Here is a 22,489-nt window from a genome sequence, read left to right on the forward strand (position 1 = left end):
CTGTGGTCACCCGAAGTGGTTCTGAGGGCTGCCTGTGTTTGGTTTCCTGTGCTATGTCCCTTACCCCAGCCTCAGGAGATGTACCCTCATCATGATCAAGCCAGCACACCTGCAAAAACTCCCCTTGGATGATGTTACCCCTGTGCTCCTCAGCCCCTGAGGAGGCTCCTCCCTGCCCACTGGCTTGAGTCTGAGCAGGTCCTAGTGGCATTCAAAACCCCAACACCCTCCTTGCTTCTAGGGTCACCACATCCACCAACACCCCAGTCCCTGGCCTCTTCCCTAATCAGTTGTAAGGTCTCAGCACCTCAGTTTCCTCATCTGTGAAGTGGGATGAACGTCATCAGGGACAGTAGTGACTAGGGGCTAGACTCTGGAGGCAGACTAATGGGGACATTAAACTGATGTGGGTCTCCCAGGAGTCTGGCCAACACCTTTATCTTCACAGGGATGCTTCCTGTGCCTTCACTGTCCCAGGCATTGTACTCCACTATTGCCGCATTCTCCAATTTACTCTTGTTCTTTCCACTCTCCCATTCATTATCTTCACATTGACACTCCCTTTCAGCCTTCAATGCCCTCCTCCTCTTCTCTTCAACTGCTCTCCCCCTAGCCCCACACCGATTTCCTCCACACTCCCTCTTCACACTGCAATGCATTTCTGTGACCCCCGGGGCTGTGACCCTGAGGGGACCAGGGCCTCACTATAGCCAAGCGGGTCTTTAGAGGCCAGGAACAGGAAGAGGTGGGGCCCTGTGCGGTGTCTGACTGACCCCCCGTCTCCTCACTGCGACATTGAGGTCCTCAGGGAAAGAAGAAGAATATAGAAGAGTGCTTGAGGCCACTTGAGCCTGAGATGTGGGTCCTGGCTGGTCCTGAGGTCTTAGGGGTTTTCTGGCCTGTGTGGTTCTTGCTTTCCCTGCTAAGTCGCTTCAGTCATGTCTGACTCTGTGCGACCCCATAGACGGCAGCCCACCAGGCTTCCCTGTCCCTGGGATTCTCCAGGCAAGAATACTGGAGTGGGTTGCCATTTCCTTCTCCAATGCATGAAAGTGAAAAGTGAAAGTGAAGTCGCTCAGTTGTGTCCGACTCTGTGCTACCCCATGGACTGCAGCCTACCAGGCTCCTCCGTCCATGGGATTTTCCAGGCAAGAGTACTGGAATGGGGTGCCATTGCCTTCTCCTCTTGCTTTCCCAGGGACCTAATAAACAGGAGACTTACAGATAGATAAGACATAGGAAGTTTAGCCACAGGAAGGGAGTTTACTTTGTTCCCCCAACTCTGATATCCTCATCAGAGATGATCATTGTTAATTTTTGTGGATATCTTCCTAATTTCTACCACCTTTTAAATTAATACCTTTACAGGATATGTGTATAAATCTATGCTTTTATTTAGTTCATTTTGATTTGATGAACTTGCTAATCTTGCTAAATCTTGTACAATCTTCTATATCAGTACATAGAGGGCACACTCGTTGCTTTTAACTGTTATTTGGTATACCATTGTTTAAACGAACTGAAATCAGGACTGCCCTGGTGGTCTACTGGCTAAGACTTTGCACTCCCAATGCAAGGGGCCCGGTTCTACCCCTGGTTGGAGAACCAGATCCCACATGCCACAGTTAAAAGATCCCGAATGCTGCAATGAAGATCAAAGATTCTAAGCATGACAGCTACCATCTGGCACAGCCAAACAAACAAACAAATAAAAATAACCATTAAAATAAATTAATTGAATTCTATCATACTCAGTGAAGTAAGTCAGAAAGAGAAAGACAAATACCATATGATACTCATATGTAGGATCTAAAATATGACACAGATGAACTTATCTACGGAACAGAAACAGATTCACATAGATAACAAACTTGTGGTTGCCAAAGAGGAGGAAGAGTTGGGGAGAGATGGACTGGGAGTTTGGGATTAGCAGACACAAACTATTATGTATAACATGGATAAACAAGGTCCTACTGTGTAGTGCAGGGAACTGTATATTATATCCTATGATAATCCATAATGGAAAAGAATATGAAAAAGAATGTATATATATTATATATAACTGAACCACTTTGCTGTATAGCAGAAATTAACACAGCATTATAAATCAATTACTTCAATAAAATAAATTTAAAAAACAAATGAACCAAAACCCTCTTAACGAATACCAGGTAGGCTTTAATGAGCAACGTTATATACCTTTCCATCAGTGGGTCAGTATTTGAGGTGTTCTTCTTTGTAGCCAGAACTGTGTTCATTTAGGTTGGAAAGAAAGGACAGGTTCTTAAGTTTTCCTTAGAAGGGGCTCAGCCGTTGGGAGTCATTCTGGTGCCTGAGTCATAGGTGCCCTTATGACATCATGCTCTCTCCTTCCTCCCCTCCATCTCTTCCGGCCAGAGCACTGGCTTGGACAGCAGACCTGAAAGCAATGGGAACATCTAGCCCCTAACCATGGGTAATTTAGTAGAGTTAAGACCTAAGGGGGTTTGACTATCCAACCCAAACAATGGGCATTTAATGTCTTATGAGATAGATCTACCCAAGCTTTCTGGAGCTGGGTACATCTCCATAGTTAGCTCAGGATAGGATCCCTTCTCATGTCTGAGATCCTAGGAAAGTCCAGGAAGCCTCGTGTGTGGCTGACTTGGCACCTAGTGGTGGGGAGGGCACCCTTACTTTTATGTTTTTCTCTCTAACCTCTGATAAGGACAGCAAACCTTCCAAATTATAATCACAGGTTATGATGAAGTCTCACTGATAGAACAGAGCTTGAAGGAGCAAAGGAGAGGGGAGCAAGGGATTCCACTTCCAACACCCTACCCACACCACTGCCACTGCCCTCCCACCCTTCCCTGGGTAGATGGATCTGGGATACTGTGTTGGGGAGAGCCTTGACTTGTGTTATCTCTGGCCCTTGTGGCCCAGTGGAGTGACTCAAAGGTCTGTGACCATGTAATTTATTTTCCAAAGGCAGATGCTTCAGGGAGTGAAAGGGGCACTTATCAACATCACACCAGGACAACAGGCACAGACCCAGGATATGCTAGGCAAACTGGAACGAACAGCCACCACACAGAGTAGGAAATGGAGAGGGGGTGACCCCTCCTTGGCTGTCTTTTCCCCCTATTTCTTCCTTAGGTTGAGAGTCTAGCCAAGGTGTGTGCTAAGGAGGAGGGCAAAGAGTGTGAATCCAGGCCTCACACGGTTGAGAGACTCAAAGTGAGGATTGTGTTTGGGCAATGCAAAGGCCAAGGTACAGGAAGACTGGGGTGTGTGAGCGCATGCACATATGCGCGTGTATCTTTGTAATGAAGTACGTGTTGACTGGTGTTAAGAGCTTAAAGTGTGTGAGGTGCAGGAATCTTTTAACATTTTGGTGAGGCAGAGGGAGGCAGCAGGCAGGTTTAACCTGAAGTCAGAGGTGAGACAGCAGGGAGAGCAAAAATGCCACTCTTCCAGCAGATGAGAGGCGACGGAAGGGAAGAGTCATGGTTCTCAGGTAGGTGGTCAGGTCCAGGTGAAATGGCTATCTCTTTCACTTCTAGATCAGGGTGTTCCTGCTGTAGATGGTCAACCAGGTCCGTGCAAAACTGGGTAAGGTTGCAAGTGCAGGTGCACCTCCATTGTACAGACGGAGACCCTGAGACCCAGAGGACAAGATGAGGCTCCCATGTCCATTAACCGGAGAGTGGCAGAAGCAGGACACTTAGTCGATCTCGAGGTGCAGCTGCTGCTCACGACAGATCTCCCAAACGTCAGAGAAATGGCCCCTTCCTGCCACAACTTAGGGCCAAAATGTATGTGTTTCTTAAGTGTCCTCTGTTTTCTCTTTTAAGGCCCCAAAGTAAGAATCATGAGAAAAGAAGAAAACAAGGCGATTGTTTCCATTCAGGCCTGGTGGCGGGGCACTCTGGTGCGCAGGACGCTGCTGCATGCGGCTCTCAGAGCATGGATCATTCAATGCTGGTGGAAACAGAAACTGGTGCTGCTGATGGAGAACAGGCGACGGGTGGCCCTAGATGCCTTCGCAAGGCAAGAATGGGCAGTGGTCAAGCTACAATCCTGGGTCCGCATGTGGTGCATCCGCCTTCGTTATTTACGTTTGCTCCATGCCGTCCGCATCATCCAGGTCTATTGGCGCTGGCATAGTTGTCATACCCGTGGTTTCATTCAGGGCCATTATGACCTCAAAGAAAACCAACTGAATCTTCAACTTGAAATCTCTTTGGGTTCACAAGCTTGTAGAGTACAACAATGCATACCACTTCCAATAAAGGAATGACCAGGTCTGCTATATCTGTGTCCCCAGCTCTTTTGTCAGACATACCTCAAGAAGGTCATTAGGCTAAGGATGGCAAACACTTCAGTTCAGGTTTAGTTCAGTCGCTCAGTCGTGTCTGACTCTGCGACCCCATGAATCGCAGCACGCCAGGCCTCCCTGTCCATCACCAACTCCCGGAGTTAACTCAAATTCATGTTCATCGAGTCGGTGATGCCATCCAGCCATCTCATCCTCTGTCATCCCCTTCTCCTCCTGCCTTCAATCACTCCCAGCATCAGGGTCTTTTTCAATGAGTCAACTCTTCGCATGAGGTGGCCAAAGTACTGGAGTTTCAGCTTTAGCATCATTCCTTCCAAAGAACACCCAGGACTGATCTCCTCTAGAATGGACTGGCTGGATCTCCTTGCAGTCCAAGGGACTCTCAACAGTCTTCTCCAACACCACAGTTCAAAAGCATCAATTCTTTGGTGCTCAGTTTTCTTCACAGTCCAACTCTCACATCCATACATGACCACTGGGAAAACCATAGCCTTGACTAGACGAACCTTTGTTGGCAAAGTAATGTTTCTGCTTTTCAATATGCTGTCTAGGTTGGTCATAACTTTCCTTCCAAGGAGTAAGCGTCTTCTAATTTCATGGCTGCAATCACCATCTGCAGTGACTTTGGAGCCCCAAAAAATAAAGTCTGACACTGTTTCCACTGTTTCCCCATCTATTTCCCATGAAGTGATGGGACCAGATGCCATGATCTTAGTTTTCTGAATGCTGAGCTTTAAGCCAACTTATTCACTCTCCACTTTCATTTTCATCAAGAGGCTTTTTAGTTCCTCTTCACTTTCTGCCATAAGGGTGGTGTCATCTGCATATCTGAGGTTATTGATATTTCTCCCAGCAATCTTGATTCCAGCTTGTGCTTCTTCCAGCCCAGCGTTTCTCATGATGTACTCTGCATATAAGTTAAATAAGCAGGGTGACAATATACAGCCTTGACGTACTCCTTTTCCTATTTGGAACCAATCTGTTGTTCCATGTCCAGTTCTAACTGTTGCTTCCTGACCTGCATACAAATTTCTCAAGAGGCAGATCAGGTGGTCTGGTATTCTCATCTCTTGAAGAATTTTCCACAGTTTATTGTGATCCATACCGAAAGAGGCTTTGGCATAGTCAATAAAGCAGAAATAGATGTTTTTCTGGAACTCTCTTGCTTTTTCCATGATCCAGCGGATGTTGGCAATTTGATCTCTGGTTCCTCTGCTTTTTCTAAAACCAGCTTGAACATCTGGAAGTTCACGGTTCATGTACTGCTTAAGCCTGGCTTGGAGAATTTTGAGCATTACTTGACTAGCATGTGAGATGAGTGCAATTGTGCGGTAGTTTGAGCATTCTTTGGCATTGCCTTTCTTTGGGATTGGAATGAAAACTGACCTTTTCCAGTCCTGTGGCCACTGCTGAGTTTTCCAAATTTGCTGGCCTATTGAGTGTAGAACTTTCACAGCATCATCTTTCAGGATTTGAAATAGCTCAACTGGAATTCCATCACCTCCACTAGCTTTGTTTATAGTGATGCTTTCTAAGGCCCACTTGACTTCACATTCCAGGATGTCTGGATCTAGGTCAGTGATCACACCATTGTGATTATCTGGGTCGTGAAGATCTTTTTTGTACAGTTCTTCTGTGTATTCTTGCCACCTCTTCTTAATATTTTCTGCTTCTGTTAGGTCCATACCGTTTCTGTCCTTTATCAAGCCCATCTTTGCATGAAATGTTCCCTTGGTATCTCTAATTTTCTTGAAAAGATCTCTAGTCTTTCCCATTCTGTTGTTTTCCTCTATTTCTTTGCATTGATTGCTGAGGAAGGCTTTCTTATCTCTCCTTGCTATTCTTTGGAACTCTGCATTCAGATGCTTATATCTTTCTTTTTCTCCTTTGCTTTTCGCTTCTCTTCTTTTCACAGCTATTTGTAAGGCCTCCCCAGACAGCCATTTTGCTTTTTTGCATTTCTTTTTTTTTTTTTTTTCGTTTTTATTTTTATTATTATTTTTTTTTATCCTTCCAATTTTATTTTATTTTTAAACTTTACATAATTGTATTAGTTTTGCCAAATATCAAAATGAATCCACCACAGGTATACATGTGTTCCCCATCCCGAACCCTCCTCCCTCCTCCCTCCCCATACCATCCCTCTGGGCCGTCCCAGTGCACCAGCCCCAAGCATCCAGCATCATGCATCGAACCTGGACTGGCAACTCGTTTCCTACATGATATTTTACATGTTTCATTGCCATTCTCCCACATCTTCCCGCCCTCTCCCTCTCCCACAGAGTCCATAAGACTGTTCTATACATCACTGTCTCTTTTGCTGTCTCGTACACCAGGTTATTGTTACCATCTTTCTAAATTCCATATATATGCGTTAGTATACTGTATTTATGTTTTTCCTTCTGGCTTACTTCACTCTGTATAATAGGCTCCAGTTTCATCCACCTCATTAGAACTGATTCAAATGTATTCTTTTTAATGGCTGAGTAATACTCCATTGTGTATATGTACCACAGCTTTCTTATCCATTCATCTGCTGATGGAACTTTTTTGCATTTCTTTTCCATGGGGATGGTCTTGATCCATCTCCTGTATAATGTCATGAACCTCCATCCATGGTTCATTAGGCACTCTATCAGATCTAGTCCCTTAAATCTATTTCTCACTTCCACTGTATACTTGTAAGAGATTTGATTTAGGTCATACCTGAATGGTCTAGTGGTTTTCCCTACTTTCTTCAATTTAAGTCTGAATTTGGCAATAAGGAGTTCATGATCTGAGCCACAGTCAGCTCCCAGTCTTGTTTTTGCTGACTGTATAGAGCTTCTCCATCTTTGGCTGCAAAGAATATAATCAATTTGATTTTGGTGTTGACCATCTAGCGATGTCCATGTGTAGAGTCTTCTCTTGTGTTGTTGGAAGAGGGTGTCTGCTATGACCAGTGTGTTCTCTTGGCAAAACTCTATTAGTCTTTGCCCTGCTTCATTCCATATTCCAAGGCCAAATTTGCCTGTTACCCCAGGTGTTTCTTGACTTCCTACTTTTGCATTCCAGTCCCCTATAATGAAAAGGACATCTTTTTTGGGTGTTATTTCTAAAAGGTCTTATAGATCTTCATAGAACCGCTCAACTTCAGCTTCTTCAGCATTACTGGTTGGGGCATAGACTTGGATTACTGTGATATTGAATGGTTTGCCTTGGAAACGAACAGAGATCATTCTGTCGTTTTTGAGATTGCATCCAAGTACTGCATTTCGGACTCTTTTGTTGACCATGATGGCTACTGCATTTCTTCTAAGGGATTCCTGCCCACAGTAGTAGATATAATGGTCATCTGAGTTAAATTCACCCATTCCAGTCCATTTCAGTTTGCTGATTCCTAGAATGTCGACATTCACTCTTGCCATCTCCTGGTTGACCACTCCAATTTGCCTTGATTCATGGACCTAACATTCCAGGTTCCTATGCAATATTGCTCTTTACAGCATCGGACCTTGGCTCTATCACCGGTCACATCCACAACTGTGTATTGTTTTTGCTTTGGCTCCATCCCTTCATTCTTTCTGGAGTTATTTCTCCAATGATCTCCAGTAGCATATTGGGCACCTACCGACCTGGGGAGTTCCTCTCTCAGTATCCTATCATTTTGCCTTTTCATACTATTCATGGGGTTCTCAAGGGAAGAATACTGAAGTGGTTTGCCATTCCCTTCTCCAGTGGACCACATTCTGTCAGACCTCTCCACCATGACCCACCCATCTTGGGTGGCCCCACAGGACATAGCTTAGTTTCATTGAGTTAGACAAGGCTGTGGTCTGTGTGATTAGATTGACTAGTTTTCTGTGATTATAGTTTCAATGTGTCTGCCCTCTGATGCCCTCTTGCAACACCTATCGTCTTACTTGGGTTTCTCTTACCTTGAAAGTGGGGTATCTCTTCACGTATTTGCCAAGATGGCAAATACTTGGCATCTCATAAATCAGCTCTGAGGAAGACACAGGGTTTGCCTGGGGTTCGGTGTGGAGGATTTTAAGAGTCTGGTGCTGGATAAGTGGGGTCTGTGGTTGATTAGCAGTGTCTGCTGCCATGGCTAGGAGAGTTGAAGTTGCAGGGCTGCCAAGTCCGCCAACTCCAGGGAGGCTCCTTCAGTGTGTGGTCTATGTAAATGGTGCATCAATGTAATCATGCAACATGGAGGCCTGTGTCATCTTTTGCTCTTTTCCCCAAAGTCTTTAAAAACTACTATTTAAAAATGGTGGTAAATATATACAACATAAAATTTCCCATTTTAACCATTTTTGAGTAAAGAGCTCAGTAACATTACGCATATTCACATTGTTGTACAACTATCACAACTGTCTCCAGAACTTTATCTGCAAAATTGAAACTCTGTACCCACAACCTCCGGCAACTACTATTCTACTTTTTTGTCTCTATGAATTCGATTACTCTAAATGCCTTGTATGAGTGGAATCATACAATATTTGTCCTTTTGTGATTATCTCACTTAGCATAAGGTCTTAAAGGTTCAGTTGTTTAGAGTATTTTTATATTAATGCTACCCTCTTGCCTTTCTCAGGGACTGTTTCTGTTGATTTACTTTTTCCCTTTGAATGGGCCATAATTTTCCCTTTCTTTGTATGCCTTGTAGTTTTTTGTTGTTGTTGTTCTTGTTGAAGACTGGACAATTGAGGGAACTTCCCTGATGGCCTTGTGGCTACGACTCCATGCTCCCAAACCAGGGAGCCTGGGCTCAATCCCTGGTTAGGAAACTAGATCCCATATGCCACAGCTAAGAGTTTGCATGCCACACATAAGACCCAGTGTACCAAATAAATACATGACATGAATGTTAAAAAAATGGTTGGACATTTAATCTCACAATGTGGTTCTTCTAGAGGTCAGATTTTCACTCTTTCCCTGATTTTGCTGTTTTTGTTGGTTTGTTGTAGGGAGTCTCTGTGATGAGGATCAAAATAAGGTGTAAACTTAAGATCATCTTTGGGGTTTTCTGGGCCTGCACATTTCCCTGGGAATACATGGTAACTTTTAAAATTCTCCTTTATATGTGGTTGCTTTTAAGTGTCCTAGTCCTTGATTGTCTGGCTTCCAAAAAGGGGAAAAAAAGAAAGGAGGAGGAGGGAAAAAGGTTTTCTTTAAATCCCGTGGAAGTCACTTCAGGTGGAGGGTGAGGGCGTTGCAACAATTGTCTATGGGACTTGAAATGAAACAGTGCCCCCCCCAACCCGTTTCTGTACCTCTATGATAACAAGCAGCCATCAGCAATCTGAGCACAGATCCCCACCAATATTGAAGCACAGACTCTATTGCTTACCTTTGATTCTGCAAGCTTCGTACACATTTCTCTAGAACTCATTTATGGCTGCCTGCCATAAATGTCTTGCGGGTCATGATGAGAGCTGAAATTAACCAAAATTAGCCACAATTTACTGTCCAAGTTTCTGGAATTATGCCTTCAACTAGACCGTAAAGACTCTACCAGTAAACTGAACTAATAAACAAATTCGGTAAAGTTGCAGGATACAAAAATCAATTGCATTTCTATATACTAAAAATAACCTATCTGGAAAAGAAATTAAGTCTCATTTACAACTGTATCAAAGACAATAAAATACCTAGGAATACATTTAACCAAGGAGGTAAAAGATCTATATATTGAAAAAAAAAATCTATATATTGAAAGCTAACAGAATGGAAGAACATAAATACATGGAAAGATATCCCATGTTCAGGGCTCAGAAAAGTTAATATTGTTAAAATATCCTTACCACACAAAGCAATCAATAGACTCAGGGCAGTCCCTATCATAATTACAATGGCATTTTTCACATAAATAGAAAAAAAATGATCCTACAATTTGCATATAACCATAAAAGACCTTGAACCAGTCAAAGTATTGTTGAGAAAAGAGAACAGATCTGGAGGCATCACACTTCCTGATTACAAATTATATTACAAAACCATAATAATCAGAGCAGAATGGTATTGGAAAAAAAACAGACACATAGACCAATGGGACAGGATTGAGAGTCCAATAATGAACACATACATATATGTATGGTAAAGTAATATTTGACAAGGGTGCCAAGAAAATACTATTGATAAAGAATTGTCTTTTTCAGTAAATGGTGGGAAAACTGGATATCCACATGCAAAAGAATGAAATCGAACCGCTCTTTTACATCACATGCAACCAACTCAAAGTGGATCAAAGACTTAAGTGTAACACCTAAAACCACAAAACCCCTAGAAGAAGAGAAGGGAAAAACTGCTTGACATTGGTCTTGGCAATTATTTTTTTTATATGTGACATCAAAAGCACAGGCAACAAAAGCAAAAATAAACCCAAGTGAGATACAGGAAATTAAAAAGCTTCTGCACAACAGAGGAAACAATCACTAATATGAAAAAGCACCTTACAGAACAAGAGAAAGTATTTGCAAGACTTGTGTCTGATAAGGGGTTAATAGCTAAAACATACAAGGAACTCAAATAACCCAATAGTGAAGAAAAGCAAAAACAACCAACAACAAAAGTAAACCTGATTTTAAAATGGCCAGTGACCTGATTAGACATCTGTCCAAAGAAGACATACAAATGGCTAACAGATGAAAAAGTACTCAACACCACTAATAATGGAAATGCAAATCAAAACCATGTGAAATATAACCTCATACTTGTTAGAATGGCTATTATCAAAAACATAAATGGTAAGTGTTGACGAGGGTGTGGAGATGAGGGAATCCTTGTACATTGCTAGAGGGACTTAGAAGTAAAAATCCACAACAAAACATTAGCGGATCAAACCCAAAAATGTACAAAAGAAATTATGCACCAGGACCAAGTAGAAATTTATATCAGGTAAGCAAAGCTTCTTCACTTTTATTTATTATTTTTAGAGAGTGAAGGAGGCTTTTACAATAATTAATTACTCAATTAGGCTGCATTGGGTCTTAGCTGTGGCATGTGGGATCTTTCAGTGCAGCATGTGGGTTATTGTGGCACAAGGGCTTCTCTCTAGTTGTGGCATGTTGGCTTTTCTCTGTAGTTGTGGTGTGGGCTCCAGAGTGCATGGGCTCAGGAGTTGTGGTACAGGCTTAGTGGCTGCGGTGTGGCAGGCTTAGATGTCCCCTAGCATGTAGGATCTTGATTCCCTGACCAGGGATCGAGTCTGTGTCCCCTGTACTGGAAGGCAGATTTTTAACCATTGGACCACCAGGGAAGTCCCAAGGCTACTTTAAACATTCAAAAATTAATTGACCCACCATATCAACAGGCCAAAGAAGAGAAATCACATGGCTATTTAATATAGACAGAAAAATCATTTGACACAATCCAATGCCTATTCATGATAAAAAGGAAATTCTTAGTGAGTTAGGAATACAGGGAACTACCCTAACTTGATAAAAAGAAACCTATATCTAACATCACACTTTTACTGTTTCTTGGTATGGTGAGTGATTTTCTACTGTATAATGGACATTTTGGATATTAGGAGACTCTTGATGCTATTTAAATCTTCTGTTCTAGAAGGCAGCATCCTGTTTAGGTTTAGCATGTGGATGCTGGCCTACTTTTGTGGACCCTATTTCCAATGAGAACTTTCTTTTCTGGGTTCCTTCAATGCAGTTCTGGTCTGCTTTATTCTTTTGGTTCCACTGGACCCCTTCTGGTGCCACCTGCAATGTTGAAGGCATTTTCCTAGGTTCCTTCTTGTCATTAGATGGAGGGTTTAGGATGTTGGACTTCTGAAGTAGAGAGCAATACCCTGGCCTGTTCTCTGACCAGCTGATGCCAAATGGGTTTCCTACTCTGTCTCTGTTGGTGCTACTGGATGAGAGAAGGGCCTACTTGGACTGTACTTTGCTGTTGGGTAAAGGGCCAGGAGGCTCCTGTTCTGGATCTTCTGTGGCTGGACAGACAGCCAGGGGCTGCTGGGTCTGGATTGCCTTCTGAGTGGAAAGCGAGGAGATTCTAGGCCTTTTGGAGCTGGGGTACAGGAGGACCCCACTCCTTCTTCCCATCTAGTTTGTGGTGGGAGATGCGTTGGCCTACTCAGGTTCTGCTGTTACTGTTGTGGGCAGATCAAGCCTGCTTCTGCCAGCAGATGAGAAATGCAGTGGGTTAGCCCACACGGATTGTGCTGTTACTGCTGCTGAGGACAGACTGCGTCATCACTGCTGGCAGATACGGGGTGTGGTGTGGGTGGATAAGCCTGGGTTCCACTGTTGCTGTGAGCAGATTATGCCTACTGCTACCAGTGAGCGTGGGGCATGGGATGGGTTGGCTTATACAGGTACTGGAGTCACTTCTGTAGGCAATTCGGTCTGCTGCTGCCACTAGACATGGATCTCCCTGCTGAGTCTCTGCTGGGCTTCTCTTACTTTGACCAGAGGGAGCATGCTTCTCACTTTGTTTTCTTTTGCTTTCCCTATGCCTGCTGTTGGTACTAGGTTGCAGACGTATCTGATGTCCAGTGTGAGATGTATGGCAGAGAAAACAAAACCCAGGGAATTCATTGAGGTGCACCTTTAAAAATCTTGAGATTCCTAGATAATCTGCCATCTTTCCACATTTCAGAGTCCTTTTATGATTGTCTGTTGGATTATTTCCAGAGTATTTAGTTTGTGTTCAGAGGAGAGGAAAGGGAGGGAAATGAGTTACACCATCTAGTAGAAATGGAAGCTCTCACTCCTAGGTTTTTAGCTAAATAGAATGCAAAACTTGTTTACACACACACACAAAACCAAATATGTATAGCAGATTAATTTCTAACCACTCAAACTGGAAGAAACTCCAAATCCTTCACCTGGTAAAAACTTCTGATAACATTCTTTAAATGGAATACCACTCAGCAATTAAAACAAATGAGTACACACAATACCAGAGAGAAGTTTCAGACACATTATGCTAAATGAAAGGAAGCCAGACTCAAAAAGCTACAAAATATTCCTTTTACGATGTCCTGGAAAAGGGAAAACAATAGGTACAGAGTACAGATCAGTGGTTACTAGAGTCTGGTGGAGAGTAGTGGGCGAGTACAAAGGAGTACAGAAGAATCCTGCTTTATGTATCTAGAAGCTCAGTTATTGGGTACATATATATTCTATATCAAGGAATCATTGTGACTGTTGAAAGATATGATAATACTGATGTTATATTTTTTACAAAGGTCTTCTATTAAGAACACATATTAAAGTACTTATGGATTGAGTGGTATGATTTTTATTGTTTGCCTTTAAAAATTATTTTAACAAGAATGGAGTAGCTAACTCTGTAGCCTGATGTAGAGAGAATGCATAAGGACTGAGAAATGACCATTGGATTTGGTCAGCTGGAATGTTGGTGATGTTGATCAGTGCAGTCTCAGTGAAGTGAGCGGGGCATAAGCCTGATTGGAATGGGTTGAAGAGAAAATAGTGGGAACAGAAATGGAAACAGTGATGGCATGTTTTGCTATTAGGAGAAACAGAGAACTGGACAGAAATTAAGATGGCATTTTTAAAAGATGGAAGAGGTAGACATTGATACTTTGGACAATACGGTTATGAATGCAGGATCGAACACCTCGAGATGGCAGCAGGATAGTGGAGGGGTTAGCCTTTGATGGGATCAAAGACTCTTCATTTATTTCAACTGGAGGGAAGGCAGCAAGTGTGGTCCAGATGGAGCTGGGATGGAGAATAAGGTGGTAGGAAGATGGGGGTCCAGTCTGTTTCCATTTCGTCAGTTAAGTATGTTGTAACATATATCATCATTTTGGAGTTCAAGCGGAGAAGTAGAATTGGGCATTTGGAGAGGAGGTACTATGAATTATTCAATTCAGAAAAAATGAAATGCAATCACACCAGAGAAATTTATAGGGAAATCTGTCCAGTGGAGGTCTGCAGTCATGAATGTGAACTGGGACCATGCGTCATGGTTGAATGCGAGCTGAGTGTCATGCTACTCTTCTGCAGGCACAAAGCAGGTAGATGATTAAGTTCATTCCACACACCTTTGCAGAGATAGGGGTCAAAGGAAGTCATGTTGTTCAGGGGAGAGATCACAATAATTAAATATAGAATCTGAACTGGATAAAGATAGATACAAGGGCTTGTCAGGGATGATGGCTATAAAAAAATGGTAGAGTAAATAGATTGGAAGATATTTTCACACCTGAAGAAACATTCTATTAGTGATATTTGAAAGGTGAACTGGAAGAAGAGAATAAAATAAAAAAGAATGGAATGAAAAAGCAATTTGGGCAACAGTACAGTTATTGGTAATGGTAAGGTCTGCTGCTGCTGCTAAGTCACTTCAGTCGTGTCCGACTCTGTGTGACCCCGTAGAAGGCAGCCCACCAGGCTCCCCCGTCCCTGGGATTCTCCAGGCAAGAACACTGGAGTGGGTTGCCATTTCCTTCTCCAATGTATGAAAGTGAAAAGTGAAAGTGAAGTCGCTCAGTCGTATCCGACTCGTAGCGACCCCAGACTCATTGGACTGCAGCCTACCAGGCTCCTCCGTCCATGGGATTTTCCAGGCAGGAGTACTGGAGTGGGGTGCCATTGCCTTCTCCGATGGTAAGGTCTAGAGCCACACTAGTCAACGGAATAGCCACTAGCCCTATGTGGTTATTTAAGCTTAAATTAATTTAAATAAAATTTAAAACTCAATTCTTTAATTGCACCAGGCACATTTCAAGTCCTTCATAACCACGTGTGGCTCGTGGCTACCACACTGAACAGCACTGATACAGAACATTTCCATCATCACAGAAATTTCTATTGAGCAGCACTGGATTAGTATGACCATAGGAGTGAGAATGGAGCCAAGAGTAGGGATGGAGGTAAAATCAGTGGGAGCCCTGTTTGCTGTACAGCCCTCAGGGAGAGGAGTTCTGGTAAGGGAATTGGGAAGATGGAGTTGAAATGTCATGAACTCCTGTTTTCTGCCAGTCCCCAGGGTCATCACCTGCTCATCAGCATGCCCAGTCTCATCAACACTAAGGCTGGTCTCCTGCCCTTCACCTGGGGCTGCACTACACTCCTCCCAGAAGAGTCAGCCACAGGTTGGCCTTTCCACTAGGTGATTGCCAAAGACACCTTGTCTAAGGCATCTGAGACCACCCCCCAACCCCAGGAGGACAGAGAAAAGCCTCAGTGTCCATTCTCACGTGCAAAGGTACCCAGAGTCTTCAGGAAGATGCAGCTTACCTGACTCTCAGATTCCCAGTGGAGAAGAAAGGAATGGGGTTGGGAATGGGAGCTGGGACTTCTGACTCTGTTATACATATAGGTAGACTAGGACCTCAGTTTCTGTTTTGACAACTAAGTACATGGCATACGGAACTGTCAGTCCAGAACAGGGTTCGTGGGCACAAAGGGAGAACCTCACTGAAGTTCTTTCCCAGGGAGAAGAGGAGGCAGCATGGCTTAAGTTCTAAAATTTCCATTAGCAGAGGGGAAACCATGAGACATACTTTATGTCAGGTTAGACCTTTACTATGGGACAGGAGACACAGTGCCCCTTCTTGCCATCCCTTAGGGGTTAATGATCTCAATGTGAAACTGTAGGTGAGTGGCTGTGACTACACAGTGGCCCCGGAGGAGGGCACAGGTCTGGCAGTTGTGGCATTGCCAGTGGCACTGGATGACATAGATGGCATTGAGTACTTGGCAGTATCGCCAGTGGATGCGCCACATACGGACCAAAGACTGGAGCTTGACCACTGCCCTCTCTCTGAGTGCATAATCACTCAGGGCTGCCCTCCGCTTCTTCTGCAGCAGCCTGTCCTTTGTCAGTCTCCACCAGCTCTGAATGATCCAAGTGCTCAGGGCTGCATGCAACAATGTCCGGCGTACTAGGGTGCCACGCCACCAGGCCTGGATCTTCTTGGCTGCTATTACTCTTCTTCCGTTTTTAGTTTTCTAGGCAGAGACAAGAGAGACCACTCAGAGAACTGCCTGCCACCAACTTGTAGGATATTTCTGGAAAGGGCCTGGTTCTCTTAATATCCCTACTTTGGAGTGTTCAGGGCAGATAGCAGGACACTGATCAAGAGGCCCTAGGTGCTGTTCTTCTCTGCCGATAAGGACACATCACCTTGCCTCAGAGTCACAGCATCCTCCTCCTGACTACCTCTCAGGTACATGGATCAAGGGAAAAACATTAGTAACTAGAAGTAAGCATTAGGGGTATGAGGGACTTTGTTAGTCATATTCTACCCCATCAGTGCTTATTGGGTTTTGGAGGTTTGGTTTCATAGTGCTTTTGCCTGGTATTCTCTGCTAATTCTAGTCCTATTGATTGATTGCTTTCTGCCACAACAGTGTATTTCAATACAGTTGTTGGTTTTTAACACCCTTATCATATATTCTACTCCAAGCTTCTACATATTGAGAACATTCTTTCTAATTCAGGGTCTTCACATTCTCATCTCCTGGCTTGTGTGTTTCTTGATGGCTTTCCTTTTCTCCATTCACTCGTCATGTCACAGTCAAACCCAGACTCAGAGTTCATGCTGAGAACAGAGTGGAGGGAAAATGAGCCAATGTTGAATTGACTCTTGACTATCTTAAACTCAAAGATAACTGTGGCCTAAGAGGCACAATTCCACATCCTCATGACACTGACATAAATGTCCTGGATATCTGTACATTACACAGAGATTTTACCTACCTCTCTTTTCTTCTGCTGCTCTTTCATCTTCTTCATAGTTACTTCTTCTTTGTTCTCAATGATAATTTGAATTACATGGCCATCTTTCTGTTATCAGAAATAAATGGGAAATGAATGGGAGAGTGAAAACTACTGTTTCTCTCTATGGCTCTGCACAAAAGCTACCTACTGCCTCACATCCCCTCTTTTTCCCAAACTCATAAAGTCTTGAGTGAGTCCTACCGACCCTCAAGCCTGTTTAAAGTATCTGAACATGTTTCTTACACAAAACCGAACCCCCATGGCTTGTCTCTTGATGGTTCCTTCGTTTATCTGCTTCCCAAGGTCTGGCACAAGTCATATGAGGGGGAAAGCCCTGAGTTAACAATGGCTTTATGACATGAGGATTAGGATATCTGCACATAGGTTGAGTCTTCCTCAGAAACAAGATCCATGGGAATCTGTATTACCTGTCCACTTCCCTTCTGTCAGAAACGTATCAGAAAAAAAAAAAAAAAAAAGAAATGTATCAGAGCTCAGAGTGGAAAGATAGGGCATTTGTGTACCATTCCTCCAGTGAGGCCCGTCCACATCCTCTCTTAAAACTAGTCACACAGGACGGCAAGAGGGACCATGGCAGTATAGCTCCATTCAGCTCTCTTGTGTCTCCTCAGACTTAGCACTTCCTGTCTTCCCTGGATTCAGGTTTTAGTACCTCAGTGCACCATAGGAAACTAGAAAGAGAGACCAGATGGATCTAGAAAGCAGTAGAATAAAAACAACAATATAAAATTAATTAAACAGAAAACAAAAATGCGTGGTGCAAGGTAGATTTTGAAGGTGATATCTTTCAAATTGGAGCTTCCCTGGTGACTCAGTGGTAAAGAATCTGCCTGCCAATGCAGGAGACTTAAGAGAGGCGGGTTCGACCCCTGGGTTGGGAAGATCCCCTGGAGGAGGGCACAGCAACCCACTCTAGTATTCTTGCCTGCAAAATCCCATGGACAGAGGAGCCTGGTGGGCTACAGTCCATGGGGTCGCAGAGAGTCAGATACAACTGAAGGGACTGAGCACACACACACAGAGTATATATGTCAGTGCCAAACTCTCACTTTATCCTCCCCCTCATGGCCTCATAACCATAAGTTTGTTTTCTACATCCATGACTCTACTTCTATTTTGTAAAAAGTTAATTTGTACCTTTTTTACAAAAAGATTTCACATGTAAGCGCTATCATATGATATTTGTCTTTCTGTGTCTGACTTACTTCACTTAATATGACAATCTCCAGGTCTATCCATATTGTTGCAAATGGCATTATTTTGTTCTTTTTACGGCTGAGTAATAGTCCATTGTATAAATGTATGATACCTTATTTACCCATTCCTCTGTTGATGGACACTTAGGTTGCTCCATCTCCTGGCTACTGTAAACAGTGCTTCAGGGAACACTGGGGTGTGTGTATCTTTTTGAATTAAAGTTTTCTTTGAGTATATGCCTAGGAGTGGGATTGCTGGGTCATATGGTAGTTCTATTTTCAGTTTTTTAAGGAGCCTCCATACTGTTCTCCACAGTGGCTGTATCAAATTACATTCCCAACAACAGTGCAAGAGGGTTCCCTTTTCTTCACACCCTTGCCAGCATTTATTGTTTGTAGATTTTTTGATGAAGGTCATTCTGAAGGTATAAAGTGATACCTCACTGTAGTTTTGATTTGCATTTCTTTATTAGTGATTCTGAGCATTTTTTCATGTGCTTTTTGGCCATCTGTATGTTTTCTTTGGAGAGATGTCTTTTGTAAATTTTCTGCTCAGTTTTTGATAGGGTTGTTTTTTGATATTAAGCTTCATGAGCTGTTTATATATTTTGGGAAGTAATCCATTGTCGGCTGCTTTGCTTCCAAATGTTTTCTTACATTCTTAAATTTATCTTTTTGTTTTGTTTATGGTTTCCTTTGCTGTACAAAAGACTTTAAGTTTAATTAGACCTCATTTATTTTTGTTTTTATTTTAATCACTATAGGAAATGAATAAAAAAAAATCTTGCCGCAAATCATGTCAAGGAGCATTCTATGTTTTCCTCTAAGAATTTTATAGTGTCCAGCCTTACATTTAGGTCTTTAATCTGTTTTGAGTTTATCTTTGTGTATGGTGTTAGGGAGTGTTGTAGTTTCATTCTTTTACATGCAGTTGTCCAGTTTTCCCAGCACCATTTATTGAAGGGACTCTTTTTCTTCATTGTATATTCTTGCCTACTTTGTCATAGATCATGTGACCACAGGAGTGACAGTTTATCTCCAGACTTTTTATCTTGTTCCATTGATCTATATTTCTGTTTTTGTGCCAGTACCGTGTTTTTTTGATTACTGTAGCTTTGTAGTATGTCCAAAGTCAGGAAGCCTGATTCCTCCAGCTTCACTTTTCTTTCTCAGGAGTGCTTTGCTGGGATTTCCTTGGTGTCCAGTGGTTAAGGATTCACCTGCCAATGCAGGGGACATGGATTCAATCCCTGGTCCAGGAAGATCCCACATGCCACAGGGCAAAAAAGCCCATGCGCCACAACCACTGAGTCTACCCTCTAGAGCCTAAAAGCTACAGCTGCTGAGCCTGAGTGCCCTAGAGCCCATGCTCGTGCCCTAGAGTGTGTGCTCCACACAAGAGAAGCCATGGCAATAAGAAGCCCATGCGCCACAACTAAAGAGTAGCCCTTGCTCGCCACAAGTAGAGAAAGCCTGCAAGCAGTGATGAAGACCTAGTGCAGCCAAAAATAAATAAACACATATTTTAAAAGTCAGCTGCTCAAAAGTAGTATTTATTAATTATAATAAATAGAGATGGCACACTGACTCTAGAGTGGGCAGGCTTCAGTAGTTATAACGTGTGGACTCAGTATTTGTGGTTTGTAGGCTCTATAGTGTGTGAGCTTCAGTAGTTATGGTTCATGGGCTTTGGAGCACAGGCTCAGTAGTTGTGGCGCATGGGCTTAGTTGCCCCATGGCATGTGGAATCTTCCCAGACCAGGGATCGAACCCATGTCCCGTGCACTGGCAGGCAGATTCCTAACCACTGAACCATTGGGGAGTTCACCCATGAGCTTCTTACAGACACCAGAAAATGTTTCAACTTTGTGTTCCACGTTGTTCTGCTGTGTTTTATCCAAATGAACCTTTATGAGCCAGCTGCCATTCAGTTTCTTGCAGATTCTCTTGCCTGTAATCTCACTTGGGGAAACCAAATCTTCCAGGATTACATCATGCACGGTTGTCAGACTGCAGCTCCTGGGATGCTTTTGCTTATTTTTTTGTATGGTTTTTTGAGTTGGCTTAGGCAGAATTCTTCTCTGAGCAACAGACGACGTGTTTCCTGCTGAACTTCTCCAAGTCACGCAGTAGTCAGACCTGGAATTTTTGGAAATATTTCATTTGAGGAATAAAAACAAAGATTAAAAGAGCTTTTTGACCAACACTAACTTCAGTGGCCTTGGCAGCTGTGATGTTCAGCTCCCGCAGCTGAGTTTTCAGGTCTGAGTTCATCTACAACTCTAGGAGGGTGTAGAAGATTTCAGACCAGAACTTGTCCAGCTTCTCACCATTGGGCTTCATGATCTTTGCCCTGGAAATGAACATGGCTTTGATCTTGCCAATGTGGCTGATACAGTTTTCCCCCAACACTTTGAGGCCTAGGCCTCAGGAGAGCTTGTTAAATCCAGGAGGCGAGGGGAAGAGGCAGGAATAGCATGAGTGGAGAAACAAGAAGAACCACAGAGAAATGGTAGAAGCCTAGAGAGTCCTAGGAAGCACTCTTGTAATTTCTTAAGTGATAAGAGCATGAGGAGTATCTTTTGTTCTAATATTTTGTCTTTGAACTGGATTTTGATACAGAGTTCCTGAAATTCTTATGATTTCCTGAGTGTTAGCAGTATCCTTTGTTCTAATGTGGTGACTCTGGGAGAGCTCCTGGATGGACTAATGATGAGACTGGTCATCAAAAAGATCAATGCAGGATTAAAACATGGAATTTTTAGTTTAAACCCTTTTTCTTGAGACGGGAAAGGCCAGAAATAAGATGCTCCAAAAGTGTCAAATATAAAGTATTTTTTATGAGCAGTAAAGGAGACACATAGGAGAAGACTTATAGGAGGCAGAAACTGACCTTTCCCATTCAGAAGGGTAAGAATTATAGATTTTTCTACTATAGTGGTGTTCCCTAGATAAGTTGCCACACCATCACTTGGAAATTTATTAGAAATACTCATTCTTTGGAACATGATATACTGAGCCAGAAATGATGGATGGGGTTCACAGTCTGCTTTAATTAAACTTTCCACATCATTGGGACCATTGATGAAATTTGAAAAATACTGCCCTGACAATTTCCCTGTACACCCATGATAGGATATCTTCATGGTAAGACTACCCACTTTCTTTAGAAGGTAGAGCTCAGAGGTTATTCTTGAGTGAAGGCTGACAGACACATGCTTTGCCTAAGTAGAGTAGAGGGCAAGAGAAGGACCTGACCACTTCATCTATTCCTCATGCAGCTGTTTCATGAATGGCTGATGATTGCCCATGGCTTCCTTCTGCTGACTAGTTGAACTAGGCAAATCATAACACTCCACTTCTGGCTTTCAGGTGACCAATCCATGATTAGATTCACTCTCAGATCATTCAAATTCTAGGTGAGGCAACAAGAGAAACACATTGATATTAGCAGGGCCACCAGGAAGGGCACTGAAAGAGTGAGGTGGGAAAGGCCATGCTGTGCAGGCTTATGTAGCCCAAGGCAGGTGGGGGGACTTTTGGAATTCAGTTCAGTTCAGTTCAGTTACTCAGTCATGTCCAACTCTTTGCAACCCCATGGACTGCAGCACGCCAGGTTTCCCTGTCCATCACCAACTCCTGGAGTTTACTCAAACTCATGTCTATTGAGTCAGTGATGCCATCCAAACATCTCATCCTCTGTCATCCCCTTCTCCTCCTGACTTCAATCTTTCCCAGCATCAGGGTCTTTTCCAATGAGTCAGCTCTTCGCATCAGGTGGCCAAAGTATTGGAGTTTCAGCATCAGTCCTTCCAAGGAATATTCAGGAATGACTTCCTTTGGGACTGACTGGTTGGATCCCTTTGCAGTCCAAGGGACTCTCAAGATTCTTCTCCAATACCACAGTTCAAAAGCATCAATTCTTCAGCGTTCAGCAGGCAGATTCCTAAGCAAATACATAGTTTCATTAACATAGCTTAAGAAAAACATTTCCATGAGAAAAACACATTGGTTAACTCAAGGCAGAACCAGGTGTCTCTCTCAATTTTTTGTAAAGAAGGAAAAAATGTCTGCCACTTGCAGTTAATTTCCTCCTGCCGCTTGGGGACTTCTTGCTTTCCTACCTGTTACCCTCTCATAACCATTGATTCACATGGGGTTGTCCAACTTTCCCAACACCACTTGCTGAATAGATGTCTTTTCCCCATTATATATTCTTGTCTCCTTTGTTGAAGATTTTTAAAAAGAT

At 43.0% G+C, this 22,489-nt stretch overlaps 3 protein-coding genes and 1 pseudogene across 7 annotated transcripts in view; 1 reads left to right on the forward strand and 3 right to left on the reverse strand.

Moving 5' to 3' along the window:
- Positions 1-2,368: 2,368 nt before the first annotated feature.
- On the forward strand, positions 2,369-4,311 carry LOC109576004 (IQ domain-containing protein F5). 2 transcript variants are annotated; one of them, XM_019984279.2, is made up of 2 exons: positions 2,369-2,455; positions 3,837-4,311. In XM_019984279.2, exons 1-2 carry the CDS (start codon positions 2,452-2,454, stop codon positions 4,280-4,282), a joined length of 450 nt encoding a protein of 149 aa, XP_019839838.1. In that variant the 5' UTR covers positions 2,369-2,451; the 3' UTR covers positions 4,283-4,311. The 2 variants fall into 2 exon arrangements, with proteins under 2 accessions (XP_019839838.1, XP_019839837.1); XM_019984278.2 differs by lacking the exon at positions 2,369-2,455 and adding an exon at positions 3,384-3,499.
- Positions 4,312-15,561: 11,250 nt separating this feature from the next.
- On the reverse strand, positions 15,562-17,761 carry IQCF2 (IQ motif containing F2). 2 transcript variants are annotated; one of them, XM_070776597.1, is made up of 3 exons: positions 17,548-17,761; positions 17,003-17,089; positions 15,562-16,251 (listed from the first exon to the last, which is right to left on the reverse strand). In XM_070776597.1, exons 1-3 carry the CDS (start codon positions 17,572-17,574, stop codon positions 15,865-15,867), a joined length of 501 nt encoding a protein of 166 aa, XP_070632698.1. In that variant the 5' UTR covers positions 17,575-17,761; the 3' UTR covers positions 15,562-15,864. The 2 variants fall into 2 exon arrangements, with proteins under 2 accessions (XP_070632698.1, XP_019839746.2); XM_019984187.2 differs by lacking the exon at positions 17,548-17,761 and adding an exon at positions 17,267-17,310.
- Positions 17,762-19,964: 2,203 nt separating this feature from the next.
- Positions 19,965-20,607, reverse strand: LOC109575874 (small ribosomal subunit protein eS7-like; annotated as a pseudogene).
- A 78-nt stretch (positions 20,608-20,685) lies between these two features.
- The window catches only part of IQCF3 (IQ motif containing F3), an 84,952-nt gene continuing 83,148 nt past the window's right edge, over positions 20,686-22,489 (reverse strand). Inside the window, exon 5 of one of the 3 annotated variants that reach the window (XM_070776599.1) lies at positions 20,686-21,655. The gene's annotated coding sequence lies outside the window, so the exon portion shown is untranslated. The remainder of the gene's footprint in view (positions 21,656-22,489) is intronic. The other 2 variants (XR_011563030.1, XM_070776607.1) reach the window with 2 other exon arrangements.

The sequence above is a fragment of the Bos indicus genome, chromosome 22 (assembly GCF_029378745.1).
Source record: "Bos indicus isolate NIAB-ARS_2022 breed Sahiwal x Tharparkar chromosome 22, NIAB-ARS_B.indTharparkar_mat_pri_1.0, whole genome shotgun sequence".
Taxonomy (NCBI): Eukaryota; Metazoa; Chordata; class Mammalia; order Artiodactyla; family Bovidae; genus Bos; species Bos indicus.